Source organism: Boleophthalmus pectinirostris, unplaced genomic scaffold (genome assembly GCF_026225935.1).
Source record: "Boleophthalmus pectinirostris isolate CB_2022bp ecotype Guang Dong unplaced genomic scaffold, ASM2622593v1 HiC_scaffold_6, whole genome shotgun sequence".
Taxonomy (NCBI): domain Eukaryota; kingdom Metazoa; phylum Chordata; class Actinopteri; order Gobiiformes; family Gobiidae; genus Boleophthalmus; species Boleophthalmus pectinirostris.
Genome location: NW_026571447.1, coordinates 12,007,313 through 12,031,579, shown reverse-complemented (window position 1 = coordinate 12,031,579; position 24,267 = coordinate 12,007,313). Strand labels below are relative to the sequence as shown.

The following is a 24,267-nucleotide window of genomic DNA, read 5'->3' as shown; positions in this document are numbered from 1 at the left end:
TTTCTGGCTGCATACTTTTACTCCCACTTGAGTAATATTTTATTGAAGTACCAGTACTCTTACTTGAGTAAAAGCTGTTTTTCCTCTACAAGTAACACAAACTTTATGCTGACAATATGAAATGATTTGAAAGTTTGTGTTTCTTACACCACTCCTTCAAATATAATTCAATTTTTTTCTCATTCTCATTTGTGCCCATCCTTTCAAAATATCAGATTTTTTGCATTATTTAACATTTTGTCCTTCAAATTACATTAACTTCAAATTATAAATCAGATGTTAACATCCTGACAGTTACTCTTTAATTTACTCTCTTCTTTGAGTAGTACTTTTCCCAAAGACTTTTTACTCTAATTTATTTCACAGTGTGACATTAAACAGCTCTACCTTACATTTATTCAATTACAGGTGTTTTTATTGCTCAAAAATACGTAGAAAAACAGACATTCTGACTGTGAGCGGGGCTGACTCTCAACAGATGTGAACTTTAACGTGGTCTGGTTTGGTCTACATGAACGTTTAATACTGTGAGACATACCAGACAAAGCAATAACATCTCCAAGCATTTAATGGACTCTCCTCCAGAAGTTACACAACGCACCTTTAAGTATCACATAACACACAAGAGGCAGACTTAAATTTCACTCTTTATTTAAATAGATTTACAGCAGGAATGGGACCGTCTTCATCCCCTGTATTAGAACATTTACAGTACATTTGATACAAACTACAATACCATGGCAGATATAGCTAGCTCATCAAAATAATATTGCACAATTATCGGTAGTCTATACACAGAGTCATTTAAGGTGCTTTCAAAATATTCTTCTTGTTTACACTTTCTTTAAAATCCTTTATTTCCAACAGTTTTGTCAAAAGGGACTTCATTACATTGCATTATGTAAAGCTGCACTGAGAAAGTTTTCTGGTGGGGGGGGGGTCTGTCACCTGCTTGTCTCAATGGAAATGTTATTGCATTGCTTAGAACGTCCCAAATGAATGGCCTTAAACTATTAATATCTCCATGGAGACAAGCAGGTAACACCATGAGGCCAAGTTACAGGTCAGATCAATGGAATGGCAGTCCAGCTTACAGTAAGAATGTTTTTCAGTGTATTTTTAAGCAATAAAAACATTGCAATACTGTGGAACATTCTCATCAAACCTATAACACCTTCATGGACATGACCCGGTAGCGTACTCTCCACCAGTAAAGTTACACAGTGCACCTTTAATTTTGACAGCCCTACTAAAAAAGGGAGAAAACAAAAGCTTCACCCTATGTCACCCACACAGAATTTCAATTTCAGTGACGTGTCGCAAGCTCAACCAATAGGCCCACTCGGTTAAAGCCGGAGAATGGTGTTATATGTGGTGAGGAGGAAGGGGGCGGAGTTACATCATGGCCATGGGGTTAGGTGGCGCCCAAGCAGATCTCAGTTTGTCACAGCGCATCACATCAGCCGGTGAACAGGACCGCACACATCCGGATAGACAATACGCACTGACAACTGCGCCAGACCTGGATTATACAACTCAATGATGTGCAAAATAAGCAAACGTTAACGTGAAATGTCATATCCTAATAATATTTAGTTTTATTAGCTTTATCAATAGTTTTCACTGTATGACAGTTTTTGGTAAAGCTATTTTGGGCTTACAGTGACCAATGGACATTGTAATCACTCTTCCATTTTATGCTACAAAATCTTGCCTACAAAATTTTCAAATGATCATATTCAGGCAAATCACGAATATGGTTTAAAAATTTCTTTTTCAAATCCCTTACCACAAATATAAGCACTGACATTTAACAGTCTCAGTTCATACTCAACTTAACACTTTCCTTTTAGCTTACACAATGTCAACACTGTACACCTTTATATGACTGTACAATATATTCACAGCTTTATTCAATAATTACAAAAGTCATTACATTCATTCATCATCAATAATAAAAACAAAAAAAAGATTCAAAAGGATAAAAAGTTAGCACACCCATGCAATTTTGAATGTCTTCCACAAGGCCGCCAACTAAGGCAAAAAAAAACAAAACCATAACATTGTTACAAAACTCCAAACAAAAATATAACGTGATGTGAACGAAAGAAAGTAGGTAGTGAGTCGTTGAAGTCCGTTTGACGAAAGATCCAAAATGAATGAGTTATGTGCAAATAAATTCAAATATTTCTATACACTATAAACATTTTTAGACAGTATAGCTCTGTTCAGACAGTGCTGCCATGTTTTCCTACTTAGGGAAAAATACAACTAGAAAACGGGTTCATCTAATACTTCCTGGACCTGGCACCACTCTGTCTCAAAGTTCAACAAGCAAATAACTGTTATCTGTTTTTAAAATTCACAGTAAAATCAATATTTACCAGTTTTCGCTACGTCTTACTCACATGAACTTTAGAAACAGCTAATGCCCTGACCCAGTTGAGAACAAACTGGTTTAGATCACCCATTTTTGAATTGCTTTAAAATAAACTAAACCAGGCACCCCAACCCTGGCGAGCTTGCCCAATCCCCACACTTCCCTTAAGGTCCCAACGACATTAAAGCAGGGAAAACACTAGCAGCAGCAGTTCTGAAATCTGCGTATAGTGAGGATGCGTTGACTGTTGACTGTGGAGAAAGTAGAACGTGCTGTCCGCCGTGACACTTCCGACGCCATCTCCCGCATCTCAGCTCCTTCACTTGCGACTTATTCTTCTTTTTCTTCTCTTCGTTTAAGGCTAGCGTTGTGTTCAGGGTGTCTGCTGGGCTTGGACCTTCTCCGTCATCTGTTTGGCACTGTAGTAGGACAGGCTCAGACCCATAATGGCCAGCATCATGGCGATCTGGTTGACGGCACGGTCCTGGGGTTGGGTCTGGATCTCACCCGCCACTTGTCTCTGCACAGAAGACAAAAAAGACTAAAGGTTAAAAAGGTTAAAGGTTAGGATGATGGGAAGATTAACGAGAGCTTTCTGAAACGTGTCCAGTCAAGTCTGAGATCAGTCAATAAGGAAAACTGTTTTGACAAGACCCCATCCCACTAAGTACTTCAGGCTTCTCTTTTGAGGGATTATCAGTTGACTCCCTGACAAAGAAAGTGACCAGTAGCTAAACAAACCTGCATATTTTTTGTGTTTATAATGGTCCCTGTATGCAAATATGACCTCTTTTAAACAATGCACATCTGGCAGAGGGTGGTGGCCTCGGTCCATCTCTCAAGACAGACATTTTGCCAAGATGATGTAACTAGAGATTACCAAATTTGTTGATATTTTTAATGCCCAATAAATTTCACACCCTTGTGAGCAGACTTTTACAAGCTTCTGTGTAAAATTTGAGATCACAGAACTCAGCTCACTGCAGCATAAAATGTGGGCCATTCAAACCAGGCTCATTTGAACAGTCTGTCTTTTGTGGTTCCAGCCAATGGCTTCCAGCACTCACAGGAATGTGTGCATTTGAAATACTAACACACGGCTGTCCACTGTCACTTATCTGAGAAGCCTATGTGCTGTTCCTATAAGAAGCCAGTTAAGTGATAAGAGGTGTAAAAGGGAGATTGGTGACATATATACAAACTCCCATACACTATACCAGGGCTGCCCAAACTTTTTTCAACAAGGGCTCCTCTATACTACATTCAGTCATAGTTATGTTAAAGGTACACTGTGTAACTTTCAGGTAGAGGGTCTGCCATCTGCTTGTCTTAATGGAAATGGTATTGCTTTGTCTAGAATGTCCCACAGTATTGCATTAAAAAATGTATTTTAGTCTCTCTTAGACCAAGTTACAAGTCTGTGGAGAGGCGAGCTCACTCACTGTAGGAATGCATGATGTTCATTGTATTTTTGAGCAGTTAAACACCTGTAATTAAATAAATGCAGCATAGATGAGTTTAATAGGAGTAGGAAACAAGTTTGTGGCAGACCCCCTACCACAAAAGTTGCACAATGCGCCTTTAATAGCCCCTTTCTATTACTTATTTGTGCACATTATATAAAATAGTTCTCGGTCCTTGATACAAATTGACGCCATGTTCAGCCTTTATGCAACTTTGAGGCACTTTCTTCGGTCTGCTGAGCAGAGTCCATATACAGCAATATAATCGGACAGGCTTTGTTTCCCAATTAGTGTAAATATGTGAACAATTACTGAGTACAATGGTCTCGGATGTATGGAGGAACCCACTATTGAGAAGTGGGCTATGTTAACAGATTGACACAAAGGAAATATGTGACAGTAAATTAGTGTCAGTGCTAATCGAATTATGGATGAAAAGCTCTGACTGACTGTATAACCAAATTCATTCAAGTGAACTTATAAGGTGCACTATGTAACTTTTTGGTTGTGGGCATGTTTCTACTGATATGTCATTGCTCTGCCTGGAATGTTCCACAGTATGACATTAAACAGCTCTACTTTACATTTAGTAATTACTGGTGGTTTTATGGCACAAAAATACATAGAAAAACAGGCAAAAAACAGTGGGGTTGCCTCTCCACAGATCTGACCTGTAATTTGGTCTGATTTGGTCTCCATGAAGCTAGAAAGATGACACCCTCCACCAGAAAAGTTACACAATGCACCTTTAAAGATTTACAACTCATTATTTAGGAATGCTACTGTAAGTACCTTGTACTTTATCCCGATGTATTGCCTCTTTATAAAGTTCTTTTAATGTTTTACTTTTATATAGCACTTTGAGATCTGTGTGCAACTGTGTGTTGGAGTACCTGGAGAAGGCGGAAGTATCCAGGAGTCAGTCTGCCCAGTCTGATGATCATGTCTGCTGCTGTGGAGGGCTGGAGCTCAGGGGGGCACTGGTGACCTGCACAGAAAATATAAAGAGGAGATATTTACAAAACTTAAATCCAAATAGGTAAAATAAATCAGTCCATTTTGTTGAACATAACTTGTGAAATTACTCGTTTATCTCACGGTCTGATCTGGATATTTTGATACAGATACTGGTCTTGTTGCTATGGCCGATAACTGATATAAATACAGCATGGCATTCAGAATCATTTTAAAAGATGCACTGTAACTTTCTGGAGAGTCTGCCACCTGGTTGTCTTCATGGAGATGTCACTGCTTTGTCTAGAATGTCCCACAGTATGGCATTAAACTAAACTTTTCTATAAAGACAAACCCATAAGTTACAGGTCAGGATCTGTGGAGAGTTTTTCATAGGATTTGAAAAACTAATTGAATAGATGCAACATAGGTGAGTTTAATGCCACAATGTGAAAATTTTAGGCAAAGCAATAATATCTCCATGGAAACAAGCTCATGGCAGACCCTCTACCAAAAAGGTTACATAGTGCACCTTTAAGATATAGTACAGTTCACAAAATAACATAGCTCCACTGTAAAAATAGAAGCAAAATGTATTTAAAAACAAGGATGTAAAATAATTTGATTTATGATTGCGGAAACATACAATCATATTTTTTGGCTAATTGGCCTCCTATTTCAATATTTACTCACAAAAACAAAGTGACGCACTGATGAACAAACTGGGAATGACACAAGGGCACATTGAGACTGGGGCAGCAAAATCAATACATTTCGGTAAATTTTCGAATTAACCAATATCGAGAGCTTGGAAAACCTAATATCGGAACTGAGATATCACCCATCCTTAAACAAAACAAGAAATGGGATCAAGCAGGTCTGACTTGAAATCACTTGCACCAAAGCCAACTCATGTTAACAGAAACAACAGAACAGTACAGAAGAGCAATTGCATTACATCAATATTTATGTCCAACCAGGATATCAGCTGCACCGATATTCAGAAGCAGATCTGATCCAGTAAAATTCTCAGCATCTGCGCCGATATCTGATACCAGTATCGAATCGGTGCATCCGTAAAACTCACACCTTAACTTATTTAGGAAATAACCACATTTGCAGCCTGTTCTAACGCCGGTGATCTCTGACTTATTCAATTACCAAGTTTGATCCAGATTTAGACCAGGGCAACAGTGTCTCTATTCATACTGCGCCATCAACTGAATCAGTGAGGCAAGGATAATTCAACTTTGGAGATCAAATGGCACAAATGACAGCTGTGAAGTGTTGGAAAGACAACTGCAGATAGTAGAGACAAGGAAAACCCAAGGAGTGAGGTTTCAAAAGGAAGAGGAGGAGGAACATAACATTTGGGATTTAAAGGGAAAGATCGGAAGCACAAGTACCAGAGAGCAAACCTGGCAAAAGCTGAATGAAAATCCAAAGTTTTGCTACGCCTGACGAAAAATATTAACTTTCAAAACCAATTTCAACCCAAAAATGTCTTACTTTAGGAGAGTTGTCACAAACGCATGATAGCCATGTTGTGAATCCAAGCACAGAGTTGTGAACTTGAACTGAGTGAGTGAGCTGTGGCCGGGAGCTCCGCCTTTTTATACTACCGCTTACCCAACCAGATGAACGACATAGACAATCTAGAACGCACACCCTCCAACACACACACACGCACACACACACATACAGAGCTGTCCCAAAGCATTACTCTCAATGGGCTGCCTCCAAAACACACGCCCCTCTCCAAAACACAGCACTGTCACATACGGTTTAATCAAATTTTAATGGTGCATTCAAGGTAGAGTCTAACCAATGGGAAAAATATAAACTTGTATAACAAATATATATATATAAAACAAAAAATATTACATAATACTTTTACATTTGAATTGAATTTAATTGAATTAAGCTCATTTATGTAACAGCCAATGAATGTTTTGCAGTTTGGTACATTTAAATATGCAATTTTAAAAGGTGCAACGTGCCAGCTTCTTTTCATGGAGATATTTCCTGGAATGTTCCACAGTATGGCTTTACACTCATTTATCTCTACAAAGATGGCAGGTAACGCCACAGGGGCAAGTTATATGTCAGATCTATGGAGAGGCGAGCCCACTCACAGTAAGAATACAAGTTTTTAGGTCAGTAAAAACTCATGTTATTGAGTAAATGCAAGATACATGACATTCCAGACAAAAAAAATAACATCTCCAAGCATCCGACAAGCATCAGAAAAGTTAAAACGCTCTCTAAAAGCTTTCACACATTTGGCACCAGAACAAAAATTTTGGTTTATTACTGGAAGCCAAGAACTTATCTCAGAGTCAATCAGAAAAGTGAGTAATGATTAGACTAATAATTACAGATTCACAAAGGCATAACAAAAACGATATTAATCCACTATGTAAATTTGTATATATATTTTGAATTGAGAACACGCTGTTATGAAAAATGTTATGCTGAATCACAATGGGAACAAAATGTACAGCCCACATATAGTCAGTTCTACTCTGCTTGTAAAGTACTATATGTCAGCTCAAGTATCAGCTGCTGCGGATTTGCAATGGAAAACCTCAAGCTGACACATGCACACCTCGAGTACAAAAGTTGCAAAAAATAAATAAGTAAATAAATAAATAAATACATAAACTAAAAGATATAATAACTGGACAATGTGTTGATAATTTCAGATAGGCATGTAGGTGTGGAACATGCTAACTGATGGCTCATTGACCTTGTTTACTGCATGTTTGGGGAGGAGTCCAAGTGAATCACATGTGAGTATTCCAACTTTAAAAAGACAAAAGGGCGTTTGCCATTTGGAATCTTTTCATGTGAGCATTCTCAAAGTGCCAGGTGTTGGCTTGGTCACCGAGTATTAGCCTGCGTATGATAACAAGAGATGACGCATGGCCAGAATTGCTTAATATGGATATGGTAGGATTTTTAAAAGTGCACTGCGTAATATTTTCTAGTTAGAACTTGCTTTCTCCATGGAGATATTAATAGCTTTGTTGGGAATGTTTCACAGTATGGTTTTAAATCTATTCATCTTCATGGACACCAAAGGGGACCAAGTTACAGGTCAGATCTATGGAGAGGCAACCCCGCTCACAGTCAGAATGCCTGCTTTTTTGGGGCGTTTTTGAACTATAAAACCACACCTGTAATTGAAAAAAAATGTAAGTTACAGCTGTTTAATGACATATTGTGGAACATTTCAGGCAGAGCAAAGACATTTCCATAGAAACAAACAGGTGACGGACCCCCAACCAAAAAATTACATAGTGCACCTTTAAGCTTATCTTATTATTAGTGGACAAAAAAAACTGTCCAGTCATTATGGCACAAATGTTCTATACTGGAAAAGCATAATAAACACCCCCCATACACATTCTATCGTCTCAGTTTTGGGTTGTCCCTATACATTTAATTTATTAACTTGGTACACCGTGTTCTTTTCTCTCAGCGAATCATATTCCATCTCCACTCCTCTTTACTCCCTGGCCCCTCCCCCCTACAGCCACATATGATTCCCAGCAGCAGCACCCAGAGCAGGGGACCTCCTACTAGCGCATGTGGATATGAATGAAGCCAGTAGCAATTTCAGTACACACTCTTGCAAAAATCTACCAAGCAACAGCCCTCTCAATATAAGTAACCTCCATGTGTACAAGATTGCACCCCCCTTTTCCTTCATACATGACGATAACGTAACCACGGCTGTTACCATAGAGACACAGTGTTCCCGTCTCCCCATCCCAAGACTGATGATGCTGCAATGAAAGAAAGTAAAAAAAAAAAAAATCTAAATGAAGCCATGTCTACTAGTATACTAATATTTTAATCAATGCAATTAATATATGCGATTTCTATGTGACAAGTGTCATTTTCTGATAATAGCTCTTAAGACAATGCATGAAATCTGCATATGAATTTCGTAATGCCACTTGGTGTCTTAGCTGTGAACTTTGGCACTCCTAAACAAAGAAAATAAGAATTCTATAAAATTAAGCATGGACAATTTCACTATCTCGCCATTCAGCTTGTTATCAACCAAGTTCAATGTAAAGTCAAAGGAGTACAATATTGGAATTAATTATATAATAAAACATCAAAATCCTTAAAAAAAAAACCCAAAAAGGACAGCTGCTACAGTCAATACAACTTTTTAATACTGTATTAACTACTGCAATTTGCATTTAATCTTTTAAGTTTGTCCAAGAAAGATTTTGGTGATGGGGGGCTGTGATGTTGTCCGCACTGCCAGAGAACAGAATGTTCAGTTGATTCGTGAAGCACCCTACACTTCTTATGCAGAAATGAATGGACTGACAAAGGAAAAATGACCAAAACATGCAAGATCACTCATAAAAAAACTTTTAAAGAACAAGTACTTTGCCTATTCTGAAGACTGCTTGCAACTTGTCTGTGTCTGTTAAAGTACATCAAATTTCTTTTCCCAAAATAGCAATAGTAAGAAAGTAGCAAAATAAATAAGATAATTACTTTTTTTTTTTTTTTTTTTTAATAAGCCTATTCAAGTAACTATAGATTATAACAAAACAGCCTCCATACATTATCCGTGCACACACTACAGATGTGTATTCTTAGCCAAAAAAGTTGGAACGAATTGTTACAACTGCAAAAACTTGCCATAAAATGCAGATTTACAACACTATGCCCAAACCTGACGAAGAAACAATGGGCCAGTTTGTTGCAGCCAGTCTTTAGGTGTTATGCTTGACAAGTAATAAATTGGCTTTTTGACAATTATCCTGCACAATCTCAAATGTTCTTTAGTGTTTTAAAAGTGAAAAGTGCACTTACCCGGAGTTGTGATGAGGTTTGGACAGCTTTTGGGACGGATTGCCTTGGCTGGGATGGATAGTACACAGTGTACACGCGCCTCCCCTCTTTATAGGAAGCCGGGGAAGCATGTTCTATATGTCAGGGGGGAGTGGCTTTGAGTAGAAAGCACACACAGACCGCGTCGATGTGCACGGGGACTAAGAGGGCCCCCACGTCAGGCCAAAGTGAGCTCGTCCACCACATGTGCTCACGTGTACTACGGGCTGCTTCTCAGTAATATGTTGAAAGAACATTGTGTTTATTCTGCAGTCTTTGGAAGAGTTTTCATTGGATCGGTGCTTTAAGTTCAGTTTAAACAGTCTAGAATCCATATGCACCACGGCTCAAGTGGCCCCAAAATTAATTGAATGAGATTCCAACAAACGAGAGGGGGAAAGTGTATTAATTACCTTTGCAACAAAGGCCTACGTCTCCCAATTTAATGCGCTCCAAATCAGCAAGACGTAAGCCTAATATTGCAGAAGCCTGTCACATAGAGCCTTCCTACATGTTTACATGAATAGGACACGCCTATGATTCCCTATAGCCTTCTGTTTGCATTCGCTCGCTCACGTAGCACACGCTCCAAACGTAAAGCCGCCCCATACCCCCCGCGAGGACGTGTTTCTTTTGGGATCACCTTCACCCTCATGGTAAGTGACATAATCACCAGGGATCCACTATGTTAACGCTGGCGCGTTCTCTCTTGCACTCCAGCTGTATTCCCACTTCAGTCCTCATTTTGGTGTTGCAGGATTTTGGGGTGAACGCTTATCCAGTCTCCGCTGTTCACTACACACTGGTGACCCCTGAGTCTGCTGAGTCTAGGATTGGGGATATTCACTGAATCCACACGTCTCTACGGCTCTGGGGCGGAATTCGCCTCAATGCGCCGAGGCATTCCTATTTTTGAGAACCCGAACCATGAGCTTTATGCCCATGGCCTTGACCAAACCTCCCAACTTTGTCCCATACTCAGAGTACCTAGTGATTAAGTAGCCAATAACTCCGTTAGGATAAGAACTTGGATAACATAACTACATTTTTTACGTGTGTAATACAAAAACATTCTCGAAGATATCAACCTGACTAAAATGATAATTTCTATCTTAAAACACGACTGAATTTCAACTACTTTAAACAGAAACCCCCTTTTCCGCGCTTCTGCAGCCTTTGCGGTTTCACTTTGTGATCCTATAAGGTAGCACTGCCATCTGGTGGTGCGATGAGGTCAAAACGTCCTCTAGTATGACTCCTGCAATGATGAGGAGCCCATGCAGCTCCTCCACCTGTACGACCGAATGTTTAGTTTATCTCATTGTTGCCCAATCGCTCACCTCTTATCCCTGAGATCATCATAACACCAATCCCCCTCTACTGATCTGACCTGATGAACAGCCGTTATTTGCTGCCAGTGTTGGTTTATTGTTTTCCAGTTACCAACATTCTAGCAAACTAGGCCTTCTTTTGAAGTAAGGAGTTAAGGCTTTATGATTATGACAAGGTTAGTCATGGTAAAACTGCACTAAATCACATTTACTGAGGTCAACACTGAACAGGAAGCAGCATCTAGACCTACTTTACTGTAAATCTTCATTTACCTAGACTTTTATTCAACAAAATAACAGCCAGACTACATTATATTTTTTTTGTAATTTTATTCAAGAACATGAAAAGCAACCATTGTCAGAAAAGTTTCCTTTTCCACTTACATAATTTAACAGTTTTTCAGACAACCAAGGTCACATCATGTTTTTTGGGATGTATCAAACTTGATCTACAGCTACTTTCAAAAAGACATCTGATGCATTTTCATTGACTAAATATCACGTGATTCTAAGTAGTTCAAAACATTTTGAGCCATTCCATAATTAAGTTTGACATTAAAATATATAGGGAGTGTCTTAATTCCTAATGTCCCTACATTTGTAACAATATTTTAGCTGCCACACAATGTTTCAAATTTCTTGACTTCAACTTACAAATATTACTCAGCAGTTTAAAGTAAACGGGCTAATGTCATACAGGATATGGACGGTAGTTACTTTAGGTGGATATAAAATTGATATGAAGGTGAAAACTCATGTTACATCAAGTGCAAGCCCAAAACAAACCTATGACATTTATAATATAAAACTTGGTAAAAAATACTTATTTTAAAACTGTACAATCACCAAGTACACAGAGTAAGCACAACAGTTATTCATTCCGCGGCTTCAGCCTTTGGCTCCTGTGGAGAGAGATCAGATATACTTTATTACAACACGTTTGACTCTTAAAATCCATTTACTGTCTGCTACAAACCTCAGCCTTGCTTCCATTCTCTGCTGTCTTGGCCTTCTTTTGCTTGGGTGGCCTCTGAAAAGTAACAATTTTTTTAAAAAAAAATAAATTAATATCCTGTTATAAACTGAAAGAGAGCTAATGCTCATGAGTCTATTTCATCTTTCAGTGATGTTTAAGCCATTTACCTTCACAGCCTTCTTCTTGGGCTCCGCTGCTGGTTTGGGTCTCTGCAAAAAAAAAAAAAAAAAAATTCTATTAACGCTGAAGGGACAAAAGAACAAGTAAAATGTGTTTTAAAAAAATGTATAAAACTTACGCTTGCCAAACGTGCAGAGACTCTCCGCTGTTAAAATAATAAAATTAGTTATTATATTAGATCTCACAAAGTCTACACAGATTTACAATAAAGACCCAAATCTACTAAGGAGCCTTCACAACGTGAGAACAATGTGGCAACTCATGCATCATTAATATGAACTAATGCTTAAGGCTACATGACCGTTTGAACAAATGTAATATTTGAACCACAAACCTCAGTGTTGGCTGGTGTCTGAAACAAAAGAAGAAAAGAGAAAAACATTAGTATTGATTGATTGTGTTAAAAGTGAAACTCAATAACAGCAGTAATTGACTTAAATATGAATGGTCCATATGGTGTTTGTGAGGTCAGAGGCTGGTGTTGCTGTGCGGACATTGCGGATGACAAAGGTTTCCCGCTCATATTTGAATTCAAATGTGGGCTGCACGAGCGTTGTGACGTAGATTTGGCGCCTTGACAGCTTCCTTTGTTTTGTATCAGTTCGCGCCGACGGACAGCTGTTGTGACACCGAGGATTATTGCGCTTTGAAAAATCACTATCTTCCCCAGACGATAAACCCCGGCCAATGTTCAATTCAAGCTTTAATTCCCAATTTCTATAGATAGGAGGCTACGTCTGCAGGGTGCATCTTTGTAAATCATTTTTGCATCTTCATCCAATGCAAATTCGGAAACGACTAATCCACTACAAGGTTATTACGCGCCCAAACATCCATTACGACCAACCCATAGCAAATGATGCGCAATGGCTTGGGCTGCCATAAAACACGATGTCATCACTCTAGGAAAAGGCGTTTTTTTTTTACTAAAACATTTTGTGTTTATTCAATTCTATGTTGAGTAAAATGTTAGCTACTTATCATAATCTAAAGAGGGTATAAGAAGGGACAAGAATAGCCGCCCCTCCCCCATCCTCTTCCTCAAATAACTAATTTGTCGAGTTGGAAATATCTTAAATCGATTTTTGGCGGGCTATGCATTTCCCTCGCTTTTCTCTCACGGTAGTATGGCTAAAAACGCATTTTCTACGGTGGAAATTTAGATAATGCGTGTAACCTGTCAAGATTTACATCCCCCACCAGCAGCTGCCCTGAAGACAGGCGAAATATTTCACTCCTGCTTCAGTAAACGGCTCCATCTCTAAACACAGAGCTGACCAAACGTTTACTATCTTTACAACAACAGCATTTCTTAAAATAGTCTTTATAAGCTTCGACCTGCAGAGCCTCTCAAAAAACGCACTGCATTTGAGAAAATGAGAGCAGATCGGCGTGACCGCCATCGCTGTAGCATTTGAGATGATGACGTCCCGCTGATGCACATATCCATTCAATACAACACTGTATTTGCTCGAGTTAGCAGCAAATTTCATGCAATAAGTTAAAAAATAAGTAAAAAAAAAATCTTACCTTTGCTTTGCCCATGTTGGTTGCAGTAATTGCAGAAAAAAATCACAAAAATATAACCGTAAAAACGGACTTTTTTCAGGAGGATTACGCACGACAACCTGCGAGCTGCTGCGTAAAATGGCGAATGTATAATGCAAACGAATGTTTTTGTAGTTTATACGCTGAAATATAAGAACGAAACCGGTTTGAACCGGTTTTGTGTTGAGACGGTACTCATTGGACAGACGACAGTCACGTGGTTTCTGTTAAGCACCGCCCATTTGTCAGAAGGAACTGAAGAAGACTCGCGATTTTACGCAGTGCCGCAGGGTGGCGCTGTCTGTCGGCATTTGTGGAACTCTTGGAATTCTTTCTCATTGACATACGTGTACAAGTTACTGTCGAGGAAAAAAATCCGTGGGAGTAGGAGTTTTCTTCTCTCCAATTCTCTCCAATTTATGTCTCTCTTTTTTCATTTTAATCTTCATGATTATTTATGTTTTGATTTGTTTTTATTATGATTTTAATGTATTTCTTATTCTGTAAAGCACTTTGAATTACTTTGTGTACGAATTGTGCTATACAAATAAACTTGCCTTGCCTTACCGATATTATTAACATTGTGATAACAGGTTAGGTCCTAAATATAATGCTAAGACGATCTAAAATATAAAATGGCAAAAACATCATTCAGCAACAGTTTATTTGAATTTATTGTCTACTGTTAAGTAGTGTTATTTATAAGGTGTTGATATGAGGGCTTGGTGCTCGTTTTAGTAAACATTGTTTTTAAAAAATAGAACACAAGTCATCCAGGGCTCACTGTCAGAAACAAAACCTTGAGGCGGTGAAATCCATTTCACATCATGGTTCATTTTGCCACATAATTATCACTTTATTGTACATCTGGTCAAAATCTAGTTAAATTCAAAAACACACTCAACATTTAACACTTACTGCCGACTTCAACATAAAGTATAAGTACAATAACGCACTACATGTTTTAGAAACACTTCCAAAACATGTTCCTGTGACTCAATGCTCACACCAAAAGCATGCTTTTGACCCACTATTATATAACTAAACCTTGACCAGATATTTCCACATATATTTCTTTAAAAATCTACAATCATAAATAATTCCACATTTATTCTACAGCCCCATAGGGGTAAGGTGCCCTCTTGTCTTATACAAATCGGGAAGAAAAAAATCAGTTTCCCTCAGAAGCGAGAAACTAAGAGGTTTTAACATTGGGCATGACTGTTCTTAGGTAGCAGCAGCTTCACTGCTTAAGTTGCTAAAAAACAAGTCTCTCTTGTGCTTGAGTTCCTGTAGGAAGTCCTGAACGCGCTCCTCTCTGTGGGCACTGTACTGCTGCAGGGCCTCCTGTTGTTGTTTAATGTCAGAAGGTTTCCCATTGCCCTGGTGCTGCTCCGTCACACAGGAGCGGTCTGCCTCCAGCTGCTGTAACTCCTGTTGCTCTTGATAAAGATCTCTGGCTTTCTGTCATTGAAAACAATTTAGAAAAAAAAAAAAACTGTTGTCAAATTATGAAATATGCATAATTATTCTTTAAAATGTCACACATTAGCATTCAGACACAAAATGAATCCTCAACAGTTGCGCAATGCAGCGCCACTGAGCCTTAGTTGAAAATCTACAGTTTTGCATTGTGGTTGATTATGTTTACCAAGTATATGAGTGCAACTAAGTATTTGCACAGCCCTAACTACAGGTGTATAAGACCGTAAACAAAAAAACATACCTGAATAGATTTGTGATTGAGCTGATACTGAATAATAGCTTCACACAAATTCCAAAATGTGTACTCAGGCCACAGAACTGACTGAAACACTACGCAGGAGTGAGAGGTCTGTGTGGTAGAAAGGAGACTGTTAAATGACACATCTGATTTCATTTCCTGTAATTTCACTGTAATTTTTCATACCTGCCAAAGTAGAAAGTCACTTAGCCTCACTTCTCCGGATGTTCGAATGAGCAGATCAGGGTTGGGAGAATTATTGCTGTACAGACACTCACTGAGCAATAACTCAGAAATGTCACTGTGGGGAAAAAAAATAAAAATTTAGAATATGCAAGACTTTAGGGGACAGGAGTGCTACAAAGTTGTAAAAACTGAGACACTCAAAAAGTACAAAAATAATTAAAAGTCCACATGATAGATAAAATTAAAATCATGCCAACATATCTGTATAAAGTGAGTTTTAGGGCTTGAATGCAACACAAAGTACTATTACTGTAGTCAACTAAAGAAATTCTTGGTGGATAAAACACATGCCCTGCCAACTGATTAGTTGACTAAAAGATCGTGGCAAAACTTCCAAAAAGTATTAAATGTCTATAATCTTACAAAATATGTTTTATGCAGAAAAGTTCTAAGAAACTGTATTTTTATGAAACAAGAAATGCAGATTAAAGCATGTATGCCAGATTTTTCTGATCATCTAATTTTGATTTAATTTGGTTGGACTATTGTAAATATAAATTGCATTAAATTTATACCTATCAAGAAGCAATTTTCAAAGAGAACATTTAAAATGTGTAAAAAATTAGAGGAAGTAAGAGTTAAAACATACTGATACACACTAGGGATAATTCTGTATAAAAGGTTGGTACAATTTACAGCAAGGAACATATTTATGCTGATACTTTAAACAAGATTTCAACAAAAATAGATGTGTTTTCTTAGATTTAGGCCCGAGCCCCGACAGGGCGTAGAGCCTACTGCGTTCGTTACGACGAACGCATGGGCAACGACGAGCACATGCGCGAATACGAGAGGATGTCGTGCAGCTTCGTCATCTCGGTCGTGCCCCGGCATGAACAGCAGTATTCCAGTAACCCACAACCAAGGCCTGGGCCATATTTATCACTGCTAAAATGAATGGAAGTCAGTGGGTCAGGGGGCGACCCGGACGAGATGGTGAATGATGAGCACATCAGTGCCGGTCACTCACCAATGACCCTACGGTGACGTGGGGAAGGTCGACAGGTTTCAAAAAACATCTATTATGTTAGTCCCATGTTAACAGATATATTGTTTTTGCTCTAATTATTATTATTATTATTTTATTATTATTGTTCTGCTCTTTGAGCTCAAATTTGACCCCCTAAACACGTTCAAAAACTCACCAAACTTGGACCAAAATTCAGAAGTGGCAAAAAATTCAATAAAATATAGGTTGCATGCATGGGCATAAATAATGGCGACACTGTGCCACCTGGATAAGTCAAAATACATTGCGCCTATGGGAAACGTTCAGACATCAAGTTTGTCGTAGAGCCACGAAATTCTGTACACACATTCATCATGTGAAGACACACAAAAAATATGGTCACGCCCCTTGACAAACTAGAAGGCGGCCATTTTGGATTGAAATTTGAGTCAGCATTTTCGCTGATGTTGCATTTGGACGAACTCCTTCACTTCCTTTCACCCACAGGGCTGAAAAATCACCATATATCATCTGACTAGAGAAGTGGGGCATCTAAAGTTATCCAATTTATTTTGATAACTGTCATGGTTTACGTGCAGTGAAGCCACAAATTTCAATCAAAATTTTTGATATTTTCATGATGTCAAGATTCACTCCTGTTCGCACAGGCTTTGTCCGATCGTGCTGCAATTTGAATCACTAATGCGTGATCTCAGTCTGAATATAATACACTATACAGCACAAGAAAAATGAACACTATAGCACCCCCCAGCATAGACATGAAACGTCAACATTATCAGATCTGTACTAAATTTGGGAATTAAATTCTGTGCATGATTATGAGCAAAAAAATAGGTCATGGACATGGGAAATTTTTCACCCTTGGCCAGCAGGGGTGCAAAGACTCCCCCCAAAATTATATAAAATAATATTATTACACGCACGTGCTAAGTCCAATCTTGCTGAAATTTGAATTACTAATGCATGATCTCCACCTGAATATAATACACTATAAAGCATATGAAAAGTGTACACTATAGTGCCCCCTAGCATAGACATCAAATGTCAACATTATCGGATTTGTACCAAATATGGGAATTAGATTCTATGAACGACTAGAAGCAAAAACGTATATTACTGACATTTTGCAATTTTCATGGTTGGCCAGCAGGGGGTGCAAACATTTAAAGGTGAACTATGTAATTTTTCTGGTGGAGGATTTGTGGGCACACAAATTCAGAAAAATGGCAGGGTTAGGTGAGGAGTTAGGCCTAGCGTTAAGGTTGGGACTAGGGATTAGATTTGTGGTTGGGGTTTACGGATATTAGAGATAGTGTAGGGCGCGGCATTTGTGTGCGTGGCGCTTGCGGGCGCGGCGTGCACTGGGCAAGGGCCGTTTGACGCCGCTTGCGGCTTTAATTATATTTGCATTTGTCAGATCATAATTTCTGTGTACACCAAGTACAGTTGTGTACAGTGTGATGTTACGATTTACAACTAGGAAGTAACAATTTAAACCAAAAAAATGGCCAAATTCAGAAAACAAGTGTGAATGTTTTTGCAAAAATCTTATAGCTGTATACCTATAGTGTAGCTGCTGTTGTCCCATATAAATCCATAAAATCAAAATCAAATTCTAAGTTGACCAATCTTGGTCCACCAATCCACCAATTAACTGGCTAAATGACTACAAAGTACAAAATATTCTGTGACTATGAAACATGTCTTGATACCTAAAACTAAAGTACAATCTCCAAACAGGTAAAGTGGGCAAACTCAGCAGTGGAGTTCTTGAAAAACCTGTGGTTCAAGTTTGGATAGAAGGATGTGGAATGTTTAAAACTAACAAAAAACTATGCATTTCACTGAACAAATGCCATACCTTGCTTTGATCAGGCCATTCTCCACTCCCCAGGCCATTTCTCTGACGGCGTTTGTGATCTCATATCTTGATGTGTAGGCAAAACATACATTAAGGAAACATCTGCAAAGCAAAATATTAAAACAGTTACTAAAAATATAATTACTAGTATGTCATTACAGTTTCAGTCATGGGTTATAAATATATTCTGTACATGATATACATATTTCTACAACAAAACGTAGTGTCATTACTTAATAAGAAATACTTAAGTGTATGTAATAACACTTGTAACATAAATGGTAAACACTGGTTTAATGGAAGTAGAGGTGATTTTAGTATCATGTGTTGTTTTTCAGTTGTCCAAGGTACACTGTAAGAAGTGTTAAACGCCACACTATTCTTTATCCAGTCCTTTAGTCTCACAGGAAGGACCTGCTGTTGTATGTCTATTATCTGATCATTCTTACCTGTACTCAAATGTTAATGTAAAGATATTACCTCTCTGAGCAAAGAAGGCCAAAAACTGACCTAAATGCACATTGTACTTGGATTGGGCTGGATCTATTTAAGTGTTGTTACCCCATTGCTCTGGGCCGTCTGCAGCAAAAACTGTCAACTTTAGAACCATTTGTTACCATTCAAACATAATAAACCAGCATAGATAGCCTTCTTGTATGTTTTGTATTACTTTACAGGTCATTTCCACAACATGTCATACTGAAGAACATTCCATGCATCTTTAAGGAGATGAGCATGTGATGTTCCCTATACCAGAAAAATTACACGGCGTGCCTTTTCAGTGTATTTCTATTAATATATTATTAATAATAATATTACATTTAATTCATATAGTGCTTTTCAGGACACTCAAAGACGGTTTACGAAACACATATTAAAACAGTCAAAAGAGCAATGAGCAAATAATATAGTAAAGATGAAAACAGTGACTCATATTGAGAAAAATTCAACATTAAAACCTATTCTACATAGATGGGTATTGAGATATTTAGATATTATTTTTGGTATCTGCAATAAAATTTTGCTACTTATTTCGTTACATGGTCCAATCAGAGTACTGTATTCTGTTTACTTTGAATACTTTAACATGCAGTTTCACTTTATAATTACCAACACAACATAGGATTAAAAACAACTTTAGGTTTGTTGCACTGCATTTATTTATCACCGACTTTTAGAGACAGAAAAATCGCACATGCACGTTTTAAGCCTTACTTGCACAATCAAATATTGTGATGTATTCCTTTGATTTTAGGAAAATAACTATTCTAAATATCACCAATTGAAAGAGTAACTATTTTCTCATAAATACCCACTTTCCATGCATGTATTCAGTGACTTAGTACTTGGTGATTTGTGTGGTTTTGACATCTTCACAACAGTGTAATTAGACTATAGCATCATAATAAAGGTGTGCTGTAAAAATGGGCAGTTAAGAAAACTTGAAACATGAAAACCATCACTTACTTATTGTGATGTTTAGTTGCTACAACAGCTTTGGCAATTATTTGTTGAAGATCAAGTGGCAGCATATTCAAGTCTCCCAGGACTCTAATACAAACTTCATGCTTTTTAAGATTATCCCTAAGAAAAGAGAATGTTTTTTAAAGTTAAGAGTCAATACAGAAAATCTACAAAATCAGACAAAACAAAAATCTCAGTGTCACTTTATATCAGTGTTTTGGGATATCACGCAAGATTTCATTTTTTGCATATCTCCAGTCCAGACCAACATTTGTGATTATGCAATTAGCATATTGTTGTATTAGAACTTGTTATATGTATGTACTGTTTTTAGAACTGTGGTTTTGCCACTATATTACAGTACAAAATGCAGAGGTATTCAAATGTTTATTTTCTACAAATAGACCTTCATCTCATTTGATTGAAAACAAGTGTTGGATATTTTGGAATTAATTTTGAATACAAAAAAGATTCAGTGTATTGTAGATTAACTAAATCATTAACTAAAAAACAATAAAACTAAATAATGTGTATGTTCATTTATCAATTGACAGGGATAGGACAAGCACAGGAGTCAAAATATGGATGAAATAAGTTAGTTCTTCTGAATACAGATCAAATGCGTGAGGCAAAGACTGAAACTTTATGAATAGCCAATAGTGTCTGCAGAACAGTAACTCCTATATTAACTTTAAGGAAGTTGTGAATCATGTGATGGATGTAGTGGTGTGACTAGTGTCCCACTGTCAATAACAACAAGCATATGTGAAACATTTACTTACATTTCTTCCAATAATTTCAGAAACTTTTGCCTGGCCAGTTCCATCAGTCCATCCACCTCATCTTTAGTTCGCTTAAAGTTCTCAATACTGAATGCATATACAGTGACTTCCTGAATGTCCAAATGTTTACACCACCTTAGGGTCTGGGACAGAAAATAAAAAAAATCAATTAAATAAACATTTTTAAAGTTAGTTTTAAGCAACAGTACAAACTCACCTCTGCTAGTTTGTTAAATCCTTGCGTGTGCCCCTCTTGACGATCCATGTTTTTCTTTCGTGCAAAACGCCGGTTACCATCCATAATAAACGCCACATGTTTAGGCATGGGTCCTGCCTGAGAAAAGTGGCGATACAAATAAGGAACTACATTATCTAATATAAGACATTATCTAGATCACCTAAAACCGCAGCACCAATTCAAATAGACTGAGAACCTGTTGTCAGTAAATCCACTTAATCTAATATTCAGTCCCAACAATGTGAGGATGTCTTGTCCTTTATGAATGAGTGCAAGTCTTGTCAGTCATCAGATCGTGAATCATCCCATTGTCGTTGCAGTCCTATAAGCACAAGCAACAACTTCTCTCGAATACTTAAAACTTGAGGTTTACAAGCTCACCTTAAGAATATTAGCTGCGATTCTCTCAAGAAAATTCAATTCACCTTCTTTTATCCACGACATTTTACACAAATCTGCAAACATAGCAAAACGGTGAACACAAAATGACGAATGTATTGCACAGCACACATTAGTAGTCCCGTTAAAGCTTTAATACAGCAATCCTTCATAAGCGTAAAGTGAGAGTGAGGCTAAATATGAACCGCTACTGATACTTTGGCTAGGAGGCATGCAGTGCAATGAATGAAATGATCCGAGAAAACCACAAACCTAGCAGCAGCCGATCCGATGAGACTTGTAGTTAATAGCCAAAGCTTCATTCATTCAGTTTATTTGTCTAAACAGGCTAATCTCGGCACGTTTGACAGCTCTGCCAGGCGCTTCCAACTCACAGCTCTAACGATGACGATCACTTCCGCATTGGAGTAAAGTGACGTACTGAAAATATGACAACTTCCTGTTCACGTCCAGTTGATTTTCGAATCATGTACATGGCTCGTGTATTTCTATGTTGACTATGAAATACTGGATATTTAATGGTAGATGGTAGAGTATATATGCATACTGTTATAGGGACAACAGCAAGAGCACAATGTGTGAATGAATGTTGAATTGAATGTAGAAATGTATGGCCACCAGCGTACGTCAGCAAAGCGCATGTAACGTAATGACCAAATATAGGATTGTTTCTCGTGTGTAGGCCTTAGGTAATGATCCGAAAAAATTGATGTCACTGTGTGTACCTTTACCTAAACTGAACTCTTGATTCATTTGCATATCTCTACTGCAATTCCACCTTCGGCCACTAGGGTGAGACTGTAAGTTCATTACCAATCTCGTGGCTCTTTTTGAATGGAAGAGAAGAAGTTTTTTGGTTTTGGGGGGTGAGGGGCTGATCTGATCCAGGGGCTGGCCTTTTTGTTCCGCTGGAAGAGAATCCTGCTTGGACGTTGCGAGCAGGAGCACAACACAGCGTGAAGACCGCCCTGCGCCGCAGAAGAACACGTCCCTGTGCGCGCCAGTGCAGGCTGCCCAGAGACACACGGAGACAGCGGTGCGCCGTCCTCCAGCTCCGCCGTCTGCAGCGCCAGGGTCAGCGGGCTGCAATCGCTGTTAGCCTGAGCTCCTCTGCGGGTCTAGGGGTTCGGGCAGGGGTAGGGGGCGGGGGTACACCGAGAGGGGGACGACTACACACCGAGAGGAGGGGGCTGGAAGTCTGAGTCGCTTCCAGCCTGAAGGGGCCGGCTCTTTGGCCACAGCTGCACGGACTAGCTAGCCTGTTCTGAGCGGCTAAGTGAATGGGATGGAGCCGGGACCGTCTGGCGCTGGTAGGTTTATTTTTAATTCGATGCTGAAACGTTTGAACATTATGGAGAGTCAGATAGTCTGCAGCGATAATGCAGTTCATACTACCAGTAGGCTGTGTTACGAGTGTTGGTGACAACACCACTGCATCATATGGTTTGGAACACAGAGTACACTTAGTACAAAATGAGACAGTCTGCTCAGATTTACATCTGCAGACCGGAGCAGAGCGCTGCTGGCCGTGCGCAGCGCTGGAGAGGTCGTGGGAATCTCCGAGAGGAGAGCGAAGCCCGCCTTGAGGCTGCAGCTGCAGCTGTGTCTGTGCAGCCTGCACAGCCCACACAGCCTGCCCCGTGCCCACACTCAGGCTTTGGGAGCAAACGTGTCTTCTTTTGAACATATATCTCTTATCATAAGCTGTCGTGATGAGTGAAGTTTGGAGTCCACATTTATAAAGCTGTCATAAACGGAAGAAGGAACACAGTGAAGTGTTCACCTTTGTAGTGACCCTAATGTGACAAAGCTACAGCGTAAGTGAAAGATGTGCCGGACCTATGGCCTGAAATGAACCTTTGCTGTCATAATGCAGCACATATTCAGCTGAGCGGATGACAAATGCACTTAAGTTCTCCACAGGTGCGCTCTCAGACCTGTTTACATGGCTCAGACAGGGCCAACTTTCTGTCAGGGAAGTTGTGGATAATGTGTCAAATGGACTTCTATTTTTAGACTTTTTTTGTGCGATTGCTCTCAAGTACGTTCGTGTATTTTAAATCATTGTTTTTGGTTCATGCTCCACTACAGTCGGTTTTGGGCAAACGTGCCAAATTGGTGGAAGACAACATGTTCAGTGTTGTGCCTGCCTTGTTGTAACCTGATGACAGAGAGAAAGAGCTCGAGATGGTTACAATAAGTGTCACGGTTGTACAGCTGTGTTTGACCCCGCAACAGCACTTCAAACTCCTGAACACGAAAGTTTGCCATATATGTAGGGCTACAGCGTCAGTAGATCCAAATAATCCACATACTCATATGGATTCAACGTTACGTCATCGCCAAAACCGTGAGCGCGAGTGCTCCTGTTGCGATGCAGAACTAAAGCCCCGCTTCAAGACTTAGCACCAGGAAAGACAGCTATTGTCTTGGGGTTTGTGAGCGCCCTGGCTGCGCTTCTCACCATCTGCCTTCACTGGCACGGCCATCAAGAGTCTGTTAGCGCCGTGTGTGAGTGCGCTCGGATCACAACAAAAGTCTGGACACACAGCGTATGCGCTCTTTCGCACATGTGTGTGCACGCACACGCAGGGACCCCGCGTTTATCGTGTTTGGCAGATGCATTGTGTCCAAGTGTGATTTTGAGCGTTGATACCAAAAGAAGGCCGACGCAGAATGCCAAGTAGAACTCTTATTTAAAGCGATCCCTTCTGTCAGTGTGGCATCTGAGGTTTGGAGAACATATGATGGTGAAACGTGCCCGACCCAAGGGTTCACTGTGGCTATTTAAGGCAAGGCTTTCCCTGTTTGGGAGGAGGGCAGCGTAATATTGCAGTATCACCACATAGGCTATTACTACACATGTTTTAACAAAGCATTGTCCTAGGC

General features: G+C 39.1%; 2 protein-coding genes and 1 long non-coding RNA gene across 3 annotated transcripts in view; 1 reads left to right on the top strand and 2 right to left on the bottom strand.

The window, feature by feature from the left end:
• Positions 1–673: 673 nt before the first annotated feature.
• On the bottom strand, positions 674–9,761 carry LOC110174379 (uncharacterized). Its single transcript, XR_002319185.2, has 3 exons — positions 9,643–9,761; positions 4,737–4,831; positions 674–2,900 (listed from the first exon to the last, which is right to left on the bottom strand). It is a non-coding gene; the product is annotated as an uncharacterized LOC110174379 (long non-coding RNA).
• Positions 9,762–11,301: 1,540 nt separating this feature from the next.
• Positions 11,302–21,785, bottom strand: dhdds (dehydrodolichyl diphosphate synthase). Its single transcript, XM_020940379.2, has 14 exons — positions 21,631–21,785; positions 21,361–21,434; positions 20,959–21,075; positions 20,742–20,884; positions 19,963–20,079; positions 18,496–18,597; positions 15,605–15,719; positions 15,422–15,529; positions 13,678–15,159; positions 12,482–12,499; positions 12,266–12,292; positions 12,135–12,176; positions 11,968–12,021; positions 11,302–11,893 (listed from the first exon to the last, which is right to left on the bottom strand). The coding sequence occupies exons 2-9, from the start codon at positions 21,421–21,423 to the stop codon at positions 14,923–14,925; spliced, it is 1,002 nt and encodes a 333-aa protein (XP_020796038.1). The 5' UTR covers positions 21,424–21,434; positions 21,631–21,785; the 3' UTR covers positions 11,302–11,893; positions 11,968–12,021; positions 12,135–12,176; positions 12,266–12,292; positions 12,482–12,499; positions 13,678–14,922.
• Positions 21,786–22,526: 741 nt separating this feature from the next.
• The window catches only part of ago1 (argonaute RISC component 1), a 29,990-nt gene continuing 28,249 nt past the window's right edge, over positions 22,527–24,267 (top strand). The window contains exon 1 of the mRNA XM_055164133.1: positions 22,527–22,688. Within this exon, the coding sequence (XP_055020108.1) occupies positions 22,664–22,688 (25 nt within the window). The 5' untranslated portion in view covers positions 22,527–22,663. The remainder of the gene's footprint in view (positions 22,689–24,267) is intronic.

What these genes read in the sequence shown, in the direction of transcription:
- dhdds (XM_020940379.2), bottom strand. Translation starts at nt 21,423, where the DNA reads ATGTCGTGGATAAAAGAAGGTGAATTGAATTTTCTTGAGAGAATCGCA. An exon ending in GTGACTTTCTACTTTGGCAG is followed by an intron (nt 15,530 to 15,604) that starts GTATGAAAAATT and finishes TCTACCACACAG; the next exon opens with ACCTCTCACTCCTGCGTAGT. An exon ending in TCAATCACAAATCTATTCAG is followed by an intron (nt 15,160 to 15,421) that starts GTATGTTTTTTT and finishes TTTCAATGACAG; the next exon opens with AAAGCCAGAGATCTTTATCA.